A 13736-nucleotide genomic window follows, 5' to 3' on the forward strand; every position below is an offset into this window, starting at 1 on the left:
TAAAGATGTAGCCCAAAATTGTTTAAGTGGGGTAATTTATTTGAAGAGCCAAACTAAACAGTAGCAAGAAAGTAGGCAAAATTCACATTTCTGCTTCTCCAATACTTCACTATTTCATTGCCAGGATAGGTTGGTGACCATTAAGTACATGTTTTAAACCACTAAATGAACTTGGAAATGAGTTTTCCTAGCTTCAGTATATTATTATTCATACTGTGTTCCTATCTAGCCACTGGGTAAGATCTTAGGAAAAGAAGTGAATAGCCCAATTTACTTATCCATTAGACGCAACACACGGTAAATCCTGTAAGAAGGATAACTCTATTGATTATCTTTTCCTGTAAACAGGACTATCCTTCGATAGTGTATTTTATTTTAAAACTAAACTAAATTTTAGTAAGAGGGTTATACGTGGCAACATAGAGACAGGGTTTCTGTTATTTACGTAAAAGCATACTAATATCATAATGGTAGTGTTATAAGGTCCTATTAATGTGTGGTCATGACATTTGTTAAATGTCTCACCACATTTCTATTGAAACTATTTACTCTTCTTGTAAATAACACCTATGACAATTTTATACAAATGTCCACTAAGACTTTGCTTGTCAACTTTCATTTAGGTAACAGCGATCTTTTAGATGTATTTAAATCAGTACTGTTAAGAAATACTGACTAGCTTTATTTTCAAGAATCTCAAGTTTAAGTTATACATACTGTTATCCTCCAATAAGAATCATTGGCCGATTCTTCATCTTTGACAGGTTCATCATGCCTGCAATGCAAAACATTATCTTTTGTATTAACAGATGAAATCCAACTTTTTAAATTTAATAAATGCTTATACAAACATAAAGTTTCTTCAAAAAATGTATTTATGACAACTTCCTGTCACAGATAATTTTCACTGAATGTTGCAACCCAGTTATAATGCTGATGAGAAGCAAATGTTGATCTTTTCCCTCTCTTCCTTCACCATCTGTTTTGTTCACCTTGACATATTTCTACCAAACAGACTACCCCAATGGATCCACTGCTTATATTTAACACACAGTAAATTCAGTGCAAATATTTCCTTAACACAGGATGTGCATTGACGAGCTTGAATTAATCAGAAAAATATAAACAGATACTAACCGTTCCACAGCTCTTACAAAATACTTGCATTAAGTAATCATCAAAGCTACTTTTTGTACAGCAAGAGGACTAAAAGTCAAAATGGTGCTACATGCTACAGGCAGTGCAATACAATATATTTTACTCATTGCTACAGCAATAAATGTACTTATAAAAATATTCAGACTTAGACTATAATCAAATACAGAGAGAGAAAATATTCTAACTAAAGAGATATAGCAGCCATAGGCAGAAACAAATAAAAAAACTGATACTAATCTTAGCTTTGAGGACCAAAAGTTTCTTCATCTGGAAAACACAAAAAGAGAAATGAGACTGTTCAAGAATTAAGGATGAAAATTCAGGATCTTGAGTCAAGGAAGATGGACATGATGAAATTCAGTTGCGAAAGAGCAGCAGATGACGTAATTTTAAATGCTGAGAAATAAGATCTCTTCAAGAGGAGCCACCAAAAGGTCAAATAAGTGAAGAACAAGCTGAAAATACCGGTAAATGGGCTAAAATGGCGGCAAATAGATAAAGGAAACAGAAAGGAAGTGCTGAAGAACAGGCAACCAAACAACAACAACAACAACAACAACAATAATAACAGCACATTGTAGCAATATATAATAGCAGTCCCACAACATCTGGAGGAAGATTTTCCACTAACAGAACAATAAATTCATGAAGCCATCAAATCTTCCAAAACTTCAAAGCAACAAATGAAGACTCCACTACAGCAAAATTATTGAAATAGTCAGAACACACAAATGATCTACAACTGCTGTTTGAGAACATTTGGAAAGCTGAAGAGATTATGGAAAGCATTAATCCACAGCTATGAAAAAAAGGGGACACTCAAAATGTCAACAATGGCAGAGATGCCTCACTTCTGCCAGTGGTATACAAAATATTATCAAAAATTCTCTGGACAGAGTTGTAGAAACTTTAGACAAATAACTGGGAGAATCTCGAGGAGCTCTAGAAAGGGAAGACCCTGCACAGAGCAGATGTTTATTAGAAAATCGATAATCCTCCACAGACTGCTAATCACCAAACCTATAATAGTATCATGTATTGGTTTCAAGAAAACTTTTGATTTGGTAGGCAGAGAAATTATAGGTAAAATCATCAAAGAATTTTGTATTAAAGCAAACATAATCCTCAAAACACTAGCAAATAGGATGACTGAAGCTAAATTTATGGGAGAAGTATCTCAACCATTTGAAACAAAAACTGGTGTTAGACAAGGGGACAGTTTATCACCTTTACTGTAACACTGCATTCTAGAAAAAATAGAAAGTATCTGGAATTTGGAGAAAAAAAAATTACAAAATTGAACCAATAATTTTAGGACGAATAACAAATGGAATTAAGGTAAACTGCCTGGCTTCTGCAGATGATTCTGATATACTTTCAAAAAATCTGACAGACAGTTATTAAAAGAAATCTTTTGGAAGAAATATAAAAGAGAGCTGGTCCCAAAATTTCAGCCGAAAAAACAACATTGATGACAATTTCAAACAATGCATCAACATTCTTAGAAAAACAAAAATGTAAAATAGCATTAGGAAGTAAATTTAAATATATTGGACAAACTGTACAACAAAATGGACTAGAAGAATTAACAGTAGATGCAAGAGTCAGCAAACTGGAGAGAGCAAATCGTTTTATAAAGGATATTTACAACAAGAAATGTACAACTAAAAAAACAAAACTAAAACACTATCCCACAGTGGTATGACCAGGATGTTTATATGGATGAGGATGCCTAATGATGAACTATAAGCTGGACAGAACAGAGGTTCCTCAAAGGAGCATTATTAGAAAATAATGGTTGCAATACAAGCTACAGATGGCTGGAAAATGAGAAGTAATGAGGAGATCTACAAAAATTTTGAGAAAATATCAGAAGTAATGGCTAAAAGAAGATTAATTTTTTTTTAGAGACCTCTACTGAATGAGTAGTTCTGGAAGAAGGACTCAATGATAGCATGGATTACAGAAATAAGAAAGAAACAACATCAAACAATCAGAAATAATAGAAAGAAACCTTTTTACAGATAAAATACTGAATTTAAAAGGATCATCACCTCTCCAAGATCAAAATTAATTTCATCCCTCTCAATAAGACCGTGAAAACCGGAAATAAAATTCATAAATATGATATTGCGAAGCTCAAAATCAATCAAAACATATTGGAACAATGCCACCAGTAACTGACAGTTGAATCCCATAAATGGGCAGACATTGCCTCCATGATCCAACAAGCAGCTAATACTACAATCCTGACAGCTAAAAAGAGGAATCATACATGGTGGAATGAGGTTTGTGGTGAGGTGGTGGCCCAAACAGCAAGTGCATGGAAAAAGTGGAATTCTACCAGGAGTCCTGATGATTTTGATGTATTCCATGAAGTTCGAAAATATGCAGCCAGAACTCTATGAAGGTCTAAGCAATTGCATGAGAAACAGCAGTTAGAATAGATCGATCAGTGTTTCCAGATAAACAATGTCAGAGACTTCTATCAGGCGTTCAAATCGAATTTGAAAGGATACCAAGCCCCTAGTTTTTGTTTTAGAGACGAAAATGGAAAGCTCAGTGTTGTGCACATAGTTCCACATATTCGGCGTGTACACAAATTTCCCACTAGAGTGCGCCCCGCTAAGCAAAACAGCGCAGGCGCAGCGCTCGTCCATCTCCGCACTATGAGATGGCGCTGCCATAGAGACGGACCAAATTCTGCTTCCGCCGATCCGCGTATTAATATGTAACGCAGCCAATGAGATTGCTGCTAACATAGAACATTTTCTCCTCGCACATCACACTCGCGCAGTGATACATGAACGTGCGAGGTATTATAACGAGTGTAAAGACCTTCGATCAGTCAGTCTGCATTTGTCTGCACCAGTCTGTATGAGTCTGCATTAGTCTGTACCAGTCTGCATTAGTCTGTACCAGTCCGTCGAGTTCTACAATTGTCTGTACCAGTCCATAGTCAAGATTCAGTCTGCGCCTGATAAGATTACCATATTCCTGTACATAGCCATGAAGATAAATGTATAGACACTTTTGTCAAGTATCTGAAATATATGTGAGAATAAGATTAACGTACCAATCCCAAAGAACTTCAGATTGTCAATTGTAAATAGCATCCAGAACCAAGTTAAGTAATTTTTATATTTGTTATTATTTTAGTAAATGTGTGTGAAAATTAATCAAATTCTGTTTAAAGTTGTCACCGTCAATCTGCTACTCTAAGCGTGCAAGTGGCATTTCTATCATCTGACCGAATGGCAGAAGATAAACACACCATGATAAGACCACGAGACATATTGCTGACACTCGCTTACTTCGTTAGAGCAACAAGTCAAATAATCTGATGGTGTGTGTACTGAAGGTCTTACAGTATGCACACCACACTCGGCCTGACCAACAAAGAAAACTGCAAGATCATGTCTCGTTACTTTGAAAACCTACTTAATTGTGATGAACCGAAAGAAAGATTCCCTGCATGTGCCCCAATCCACAAACTACCCCTAATCTCCATCTAGTAAAGAGGAGACCAAAGAGATCATCAACAACTTTAAGAATAATAAGGCAGCTGGAGAGGATTCAATAGTGGTGGAACTACTGAAGCTGGCAAATAATGAAACTCTAGATATACTAGTCCAACTTTTTGAGGAGATCTGGAGAGCTGGGATGATACCAACTGAATGGCAGTCAGCTTTAATCCATCGTCTACACAAAAAAGGTGATAAATAGAATGTCAGTAACTATAGGGGTACCTCATTAGTATCTGTTCCACATAAGATTCTCTCCAAAGTGATACAGAATAGAATAGAAGGTCATTGTAACCAACTGATTGGGGACTATCAAGCTGGTTTCCGAAAGGGCGATTCTTGCGCAGAACAGATCTTTAACCTGAAGAACATCATCAGGTCCAAAAAACTGGAAGAAATAACTATGTGGTCACGTTTGTTGATTTTCAAAAAGTATATGACTCCATCGACTGACAGGCATTAATGAATATTTTGGAAAAGTTTGGGATGGATAATACCTCAAGAAAGCTGATCAAACAAACTCTTACTAACACAGTGTCAAAAATTAAATTTATGGGTGAGGTATCTGAACCCTTTACAATCAGAACGGACATAAGACGAGGAGATGGACTATCCCTCTCCTTTTCAATTGTGTCTTGGAAAAGGTCACTCGAGAGTGGAGAAAGTTATTAGCCCAAGAAGAAACAAATGAAGAGTGGTTCAGACTTGGTCCTAAGAACAAAGGGGTGTGCATTGACTGCTTAGATTTTGTGGCTGACCTGGCCATTTTTGCTAACAACAAAGAGTCAGCAGTCAACAAGATAAATAGGCTGTCAGAAATTGCTGAAAAAAGTTAGACTCCAGATCTCTATTCAAAAGACAAAATATATAACGAACATCTGTAACGGACCTGAATGGATGATAACCAACCTGGGAAAAAATCAGATGAGTTAAGAATTTCAGGTATCTCGGTGAAGTCATCCACCAGGAGAATGGATTAAAAGAAGAAGCAATTGCCAGGATGAGGAAGTTAGACCAAGCATACCAACTGACAAAGAATACTTATAACAAAAAGTCTATGAGTATGTGGGCCAAGTTCCAACATAATAATACAGTTGTAAAACCTGAGGGCTTATAAGCATCCAAAACTTTGACCACGAATAGACAAGGTCAAGCTGAGCGGCTGGAAAAGCGTGAGTGTAGGATATTAAGGAAAATCCTAAGGTAATAGATGGGTCGATGGACAATGGCGAATGAGAGCAAATGAGGAATCGTGCAGCAAGACAGAACCTATCACAGCATCCATTACAAAGAAATGATTGTTATTTTATGGTCATCTCATGAAAATGGACGGTGATCGACTATCAAAAAGAATACAGAGTTTCATCCTATCTAAGAAAACGACGCCGAGATGGTTCAAAGAATGTGAAAAAGATCTTAAGCAGATTGGTATCTCAGAGAGAAATTCCTGAAAGGAACAAATTTAGAAGATTGGTGACCAACTACCAAGGTTTTAACATGGCATCAACATCCGAAAGACAGTGAGGACCCTTATCTGAAGGGCATAAAAAGGTACTTCTTAGAGGGGCTCAGAAGATACTGGCAGGAAGTCAAAGCTGGAGCAAGAACAAGACCTGGGCACTACAGTGAAGTCGGTTGTTACCACGCAGTCCATAAAGACTCACCTCGATAAAAAAAAAAATAAATAAAAATAAAAGGCTTTCGATGCAGAAGAAATAGGGGATTGAGAACAACACGAATAGAATAAAGGGGGAAAAACATGAGGAGGAGATGGACGAGTACTGGAAAAACAGGAGACGACAAGGGAAGAAGAAGAAGTGAAGTTATTACATGATGAGAGATGGTGATTGAATTTGATTTGATTCAGTTTTCGTTACATACACCGAAAAAATGAGATGATTCTCAAGGGTGTGGAACATGTCAGAATGTATAACACAAAACATTTTAATATAATGAATACTACCCTGATCATTTGTCATGAGATTGTCAAAATAGGTGAATACAATACAGTAAACTGGAGAAGCTAATATTTACAGAATTAATACGCTCTCAGAATGAAATATTGTTGTTGTTGTTGTTGTTGTGGTCTTCAGTCCTGAGACTGGTTTGATGCAGCTCTCCATGCTACTCTATCCTGTGCAAGCTTCTTCATCTCCCAGTACCTACTGCAACCTACATCCTTCTGAATCTGCTTAGTGTATTCATCTCTTGGTCTCCCTCTATGATTTTTACCCTCCACGCTGCCCTCCAATACTAAATTGGTGACCCCTTGATGCCTCAGAACATGTCCTACCAACCGATCCCTTCTTCTGGTCAAGTTGTGCCACAAACTTCTCTTCTCCCCAATCCTATTCAATACTTCCTCATTAGTTATGTGATCTACCCATCTAATCTTCAGCATTCTTCTGTAGCACCACATTTCGAAAGCTTCTATTCTCTTCTTGTCCAAACTATTTATCGTCCATGTTTCACTTCCATACATGGCTACACTCCATACGAATACTTTCAGAAATGACTTCCTGACACTTAAATCTATACTGGATGTTAACAAATTTCTCTTCTTCAGAAACGCTTTCCTTGCCATTGCCAGCCTACATTTTATATCCTCTCTACTTCGACCATCATCAGTTATTTTGCTCCCCAAATAGCAAAACTCCTTTACTACTTTAAGTGCCTCATTTCCTAATCTAATTCCCTCAGCATCACCCGACTTAATTAGACTACATTCCATTATCCTTGTTTTGCTTTTGTTGATGTTCATCTTATATCCTCCTTTCAAGACACTGTCCATTCCATTCAACTGCTCTTGAAAGTCCTTTGCTGTCTCTGACAGAATTACAATGTCATCGGCGAACCTCAAAGTTTTTATTTCTTCTCCATGAATTTTAATACCTACCCCGAATTTTTCTTTTGTTTCCTTTACTACTTGCTCAATATACAGATTGAACAACATCGGGGAGAGGCTACAACCCTGTCTTACTCCCTTCCCAACCACTGCTTCCCTTTCATGTCCCTTGACTCTTATAACTGCCATCTGGTTTCTGTACAAATTGTAAATAGCCTTTCGCTCCCTGTATTTTACCCCTGACACCTTTAGAATTTGAAAGAGAGTATTCCAGTCAACATTGTCAAAAGCTTTCTCTAAGTCTACAAATGCTAGAAACATAGGTTTGCCTTTCCTTAATCTTTCTTCTAAGATAAGTCGTAAGGTCAGTATTGCCTCACGTGTTCCAGTGTTTCTACGGAATCCAAACTGATCTTCCCCGAGGTTGGCTTCTACTAGTTTTTCCATTCGTCTGTAAAGAATTCGTGTTAGTATTTTGCAGCTGTGACTTATTAAGCTGATAGTTCGGTAATTTTCACATCTGTCAACACCTGCTTTCTTTGGGATTGGAATTATTATATTCTTCTTGAAGTCTGAGGGTATTTCGCCTGTTTCATACATCTTGCTCACCAGATGGTAGAGTTTTGTCAGGACTGGCTCTCCCACGGCCGTCAGTAGTTCCAATGGAATATTGTCTACTCCGGGGGCCTTGTTTCGACTCAGGTCTTTCAGTGCTCTGTCAAACTCTTCACGCAGTATCATATCTCCCATTTCATCTTCATCTACATCCTCTTCCATTTCCATAATATTGTCCTCAAGTACATCGCCCTTGTATAGACCCTCTATATACTCCTTCCACCTTTCTGCTTTCCCTTCTTTGCTTAGAACTGGGTTTCCATCTGAGGTCTTGATATTCATACAAGTCGTTCTCTTATCTCCAAAGGCCTCTTTAATTTTCCTGTAGGTGGTATCTATCTTACCCCTAGTGAGATAGGCCTCTACATCCTTACATTTGTCCTCTAGCCATCCCTGCTTAGCCATTTTGCACTTCCTGTCGATCTCATTTTTGAGATGTTTGTATTCCTTTTTGCCTGTTTCACTTACTGCATTTTTATATTTTCTCCTTTAATCAATTAAATTCAATATTTCTTCTGTTACCCAAGGATTTCTACTAGCTCTCGTCTTTTTACCTACTTGATCCTCTGCTGCCTTCACTACTTCATCCCTCAAAGCTACCCATTCTTCTTCTACTGTATTTATTTCCCCCATTTCTGTCAATTGCTCCCTTATGCTCTCCCTGAATCTCTGTACAACCTCTGGTTCTTTTAGTTTATCCAGGTCCCATCTCCTTAAATTCCCACCCTTTTGCAGTTTCTTCAGTTTTAATCTACAGGCCATAACCAATAGATTGTGGTCAGAGTCCACATCTGCCCCTGGAAATGTCTTACAATTTAAAACCTGGTTCCTAAATCTCTGTCTTACCATTATATAATCTATCTGATACCTTTTAGTATCGCCAGGGTTCTTCCATGTATACAATCTTCTTTCATGATTCTTAAACCAAGTGTTAGTTATGATTATGTTGTGCTCTGTGCAAAATTCGACCAGGCGGCTTCCTCTTTCATTTCTGTCCCCCAATCCATATTCACCTACTATGTTTCCTTCTCTCCCTTTTCCTACACTCGAATTCCAGTCACCCATGACTATTAAATTTTCGTCTCCCTTCACAATCTGAATAATTTCTTTTATTTCATCATACATTTCTTCAGTTTCTTCGTCATCTGCAGAGCTAGTTGGCATATAAACTTGTACTACTGTAGTAGGCGTGGGCTTCGTATCTATCTTGGCCACAATAATGCGTTCACTATGCTGTTTGTAGTAGCTTACCCGCATTCCTATTATCCTATTCATTATTAAACCTACTCCTGCATTGCCCCTATTTGATTTTGTGTTTATAACCCTGTAGTCACCTGACCAGAAGTCTTGTTCCTCCTGCCACCGAACTTCACTAATTCCCACTATATCTAACTTCAACCTATCCATTTCCCTTTTTAAATTTTCTAACCTACCTGCCCGATTAAGGGATCTGACATTCCACGCTCCGATCCGTAGAACGCCAGTTTTCTTTCTCCTGATAACGACATCCTCTTGCGTAGTCCCCGCCCGGAGATCCGAATGGGGGACTATTTTACCTCCGGAATATTTTACCCAAGAGGACGCCATCATCATGTAATCATACAGTAAAGCTGCATGCCCTCGGGAAAAATTACGGCTGTAGTTTCCCCTTGCTTTCAGCCGTTCGCAGTACCAGCACAGCAAGGCTGTTTTGGTTATTGTTACAAGGCCAGATCAGTCAATCATCCAGACTGTTGCCCTTGCAACTACTGAAAAGGCTGCTGCCCCTCTTCAGGAACCACACGTTTGTCTGGCCTCTCAACTGATACCCCTCCATTGTGGTTGCACCTACGGTACGGCTATCTGTATCGCTGAGGCACGCAACCCTCTCCACCAATGGCAAGGTCCATGGTTCATTGGGGGGGGGGGGGGGGGGGAAACATTGTTATGCACTATTAATAAATTTATGTTATGCACTATTAATAAATTTAGCATACACAAAATACCTAATATTGACTGTTGCAACCAAGTACTGTCAAAACTTAAATCTAACATATTTTTACTTACGCTGGCCTAACAGTCTCTGTTAGGATATTCATCTGTAGAGTAGAAGGCATTGCCTATCAAAAAGTCATTCAAACTCTGTTTAAACTGTGCTTTATCTGAAACCAAGTTTTTAATGGTTGCTGGTAATTTATTGAAAATGTGTGTTCCTGAATATTGGGCCCCCTTTTGGACCAACATAAGTGATTTTAGGTCTTTATGTAGATTGTTCTTATTCCTAGTATTGATAATATGTATTGAGCTATTTGTTGGAAATATAGATATATAACTTGCATCAAATTTCATTAAGGAGTAAGTATACTGAGAAGCCATGGTTGGAATTCAAAGTTCCTCGAATAGGTTCTACACGATGTTCTTCAAAGACTGGTCCCAGATACTCCATTGCACCATTCACCGAACCTGATAACCCCGAGCCGTCAGTAACAAAAATTAAGTCTTGCTTAAGAGATTTACAGCACTACATGCACTTGTTACCAAAGTCTCATTTACTTTTAGAGCTATCTGTTCCACTTCCTTTTTGGCCCCACTTCTCTCTGTCTCCACTATATCCCATACAGTTCTTATTTTGTTGCCCGATACAATTATCTTTTTCTCTTAATAAAGCTACTTCGATTTCTGGATTACTTGATTCAATATTTTGCAGTATTCTTTGCAATGCATTACAATTCTAATATCAGAAATGTTCCTAGGTAGTAGATACAGTCTCCTTTTTGCCCCACATGATATCTTTATTCCTTGTGTAATCCATGGTTTATCTTTTGACTTCTGTGTGATCTGAGTTACCTTTAGGGGAAAACAATTTTCAAAAGAGGAGGTAACTTTATTAATAAATGCTTTGTATTTTCCATTTGAGTCAGGTAAACATCTCTCCAGTTCATGTCTTTGAGCAATTTCCTGAATTCCTCAATTTCTGGCTTATTTATTATCCTCCTGTACTCAGATTTAATATTTTTTTATCCTGACAAGTTTCAACATTTAACACAAGATGCTGCACGTCGTGATCAGATAGTCCATTTACTATTGGTTTTGTGATATGACTTTTTTCCCCTAGATTTGTTCATAAAGATATTATCAATAGCAGTCTCAGAGCATTTACATATCCTAGCTGCAAAGTTCACAGTAGGAACTAAATTGAATGATAGTGTTAAAAACACCAGCAACCACTATTTCCTCTTTTTTTTTTTTTTTACACAAGCTATTCCTTTCGCTTTGTGAAATGAAGCACTGCCTAGTTCCAAAACACAGGACTACTATGACAAGGTGAAATGTTCTCAGAGTGCTACATGTATGATAGTAAATGTAATCCGCACTATAGTTGTTTTCTGAGTAGTTATGCTGTGTGTGTTTCATTCAATCAGATGAAATGGAATAAAATCATCAATTTATTTATTTTGGCTCTTTATCACCAAGATACATTCAATGTTGGTTGAGGTTTATCTTTTGAATTCACTCCAGTGTAGATTGTCAAAATTTTATCAGTTGTCAAAGTACTTGTAACACAGTTTCCGAATTTACTGCCATCCAGGAAAGTCTCCCACTCAAATTATTCTCAGAGACTGAGAGCTGGCTGAAACCCAGAGTAGAAAGCTCTCACATATTTAGTGATTAATGGAATATATATCGGAAAGGCAGGTTAGACACTGTAGGAGAGGGAGTGTCCATTGTCTCTACTGAGGTCAAAGCTGATTGTGACAGTGAAGTTACCTGGTTGCCTATAACAAGTCTATGTGAAATCACGTTAATTAATGGATGTTTTAATCATCCACCCGGTTCTGCTATGACAGTTTTGGAGCCATTCAAAGAAAGTCTACAGACAGTAGCACGTAAATACCTAGATCATGCAATGCTAGTTGGAGGTTAATTTAGCCTACTGAGTATAGATAGTAGCCTATGGCTTTATTTCAGGGGGTGCAGTCAATCTTGTGAAGCACTTTTGAATGTGGTTTTCGAAAATTGTCTTGAGCACCTAGTTTGGCACGCCACATGCAATGGAAATATCTTAGACCTTGTAGTTACAAACAGCCCAGATATCATCAATGACTTCAGCATAGAGATGGGGATTAATAATCATGATAACATCATAATAACTAAGACTACAAAAATTAATAAATCAGTCAAGAAGGCTAGGAAAATGTTCATGCCAGAAAGAGCAGATAAGCAGATGTTAGCATCTCACTTAGACAGAACTGACATCACTTAGTTCCATTAAGATGGACGTAGAGAGATTATGGTCAAAGCTTAAATAGATCGTGAATTGCACTCTCAACAAGTCTGTACCTAGTAAACGAATTATGGATGCAAAAGAGCCACTGTGGTTTAACAATGAAATTCAGAAAATACTGAGGAAGGAAAAGCTACTGCACTCTTAGTTCAAAAGAGAATGCCAAATGCCAACAAGGAAAGGTTACTACCACTGTCATACCTCAGCAAAAGATCTGGCTGAGAAGCAGGGGAAATTATTGTCCTATGTAAAATCGCTAAGTGAGTCAAAGTTTTCCATCAAGTCACTTGACCAGTCTGGTGTGGCAGTAGGAGATAAATGTTTTAAATTTTGCATTCCAGAAATCATTCATGCAAGAGAATCATATAAACATACCGTCATTTGACAATAGCACAAAGACACCTAACAACAATCACCACAAGAGGTCAGCGCTAGCACAAGTTGTTCACATGATATTCGTTGGACTGTTGCCTGTAAACACATGCCATGTCAGTGCTCTTGGAAGAGAGCTGTGGCAGTGACACGGCTCTGTTGTTGTTCCTGTGTAGTGATCTGCAATGACGGGATGGTACAGGAGGGTGGGGGGGGGGGGGGGGGTCGAGATTCAAGCAGTAATTAAGAACTTCATAAAGAAAGGTATGAAAGCGAAGGACATTCATGCCGATTTCCAGAAAACACCAGGGGACTCTGCTCCTTTGTCTTCAACTGTTGCCAAGTGGATAAATGAATTTAAATTTGGTCAGGAGAGCTTAGATGATGATCATCCATGAATAGGTCAGCCAAGATGTGTCACTACTCTAGAAATCATTGCAAAAGTGCGCATAATGATCAAGGAGGATCACCAATTTAGAGGGCATGAAATTGCTCACGCTTGCCAGATGTATCTGAAAGGTATTCACAAGATGGGTGCCGCGACTCTTGACGCTGGGTCAAAAACGCATGAGAATGGACATATCACAACAATGTTTGGCCTGTTTTAGGAGAAACAAACAAGATCTTTTGTGCTGGTTTGTGACCACGAAGAAACTTTGTTTTACTACTATACCCCAGAGACAAAGCAACAATCAAAGCAGTGGAAACATGCTGAATCTCTGCCGCCAAACTCCTTCAGCGGGGAAGGACTTGGCGTCAGTGTTCTGGGATGCGCCACCAAATTCCTTCAGCGGGGAAGATCATGGCATCAGTGTTCTGGGATGAGAAGGGGATTCTGTTTGTACATTGTCTCCCCACTGGGCAAACAATTACTGGAGAATACTATGCTAACCTTCTGGACAAATTATAACAAAAGGTATGCGAAAAAGGCCAGGTTTAATAAGGAAGAAAGTCATCT

General features: G+C 38.2%; 1 protein-coding gene across 1 annotated transcript in view; it reads right to left on the reverse strand.

The window, feature by feature from the left end:
• Positions 1 to 719: 719 nt before the first annotated feature.
• LOC124616662 (molybdenum cofactor biosynthesis protein 1-like) overlaps positions 720 to 13736 on the reverse strand; it is a 66569-nt gene continuing 53552 nt past the window's right edge. Inside the window, exon 7 of the mRNA XM_047144991.1 lies at positions 720 to 775. Within this exon, the coding sequence (XP_047000947.1) occupies positions 720 to 775 (56 nt within the window). The remainder of the gene's footprint in view (positions 776 to 13736) is intronic.

The sequence above is a fragment of the Schistocerca americana genome, chromosome 5 (genome assembly GCF_021461395.2).
Source record: "Schistocerca americana isolate TAMUIC-IGC-003095 chromosome 5, iqSchAmer2.1, whole genome shotgun sequence".
Classification (NCBI taxonomy): domain Eukaryota; kingdom Metazoa; phylum Arthropoda; class Insecta; order Orthoptera; family Acrididae; genus Schistocerca; species Schistocerca americana.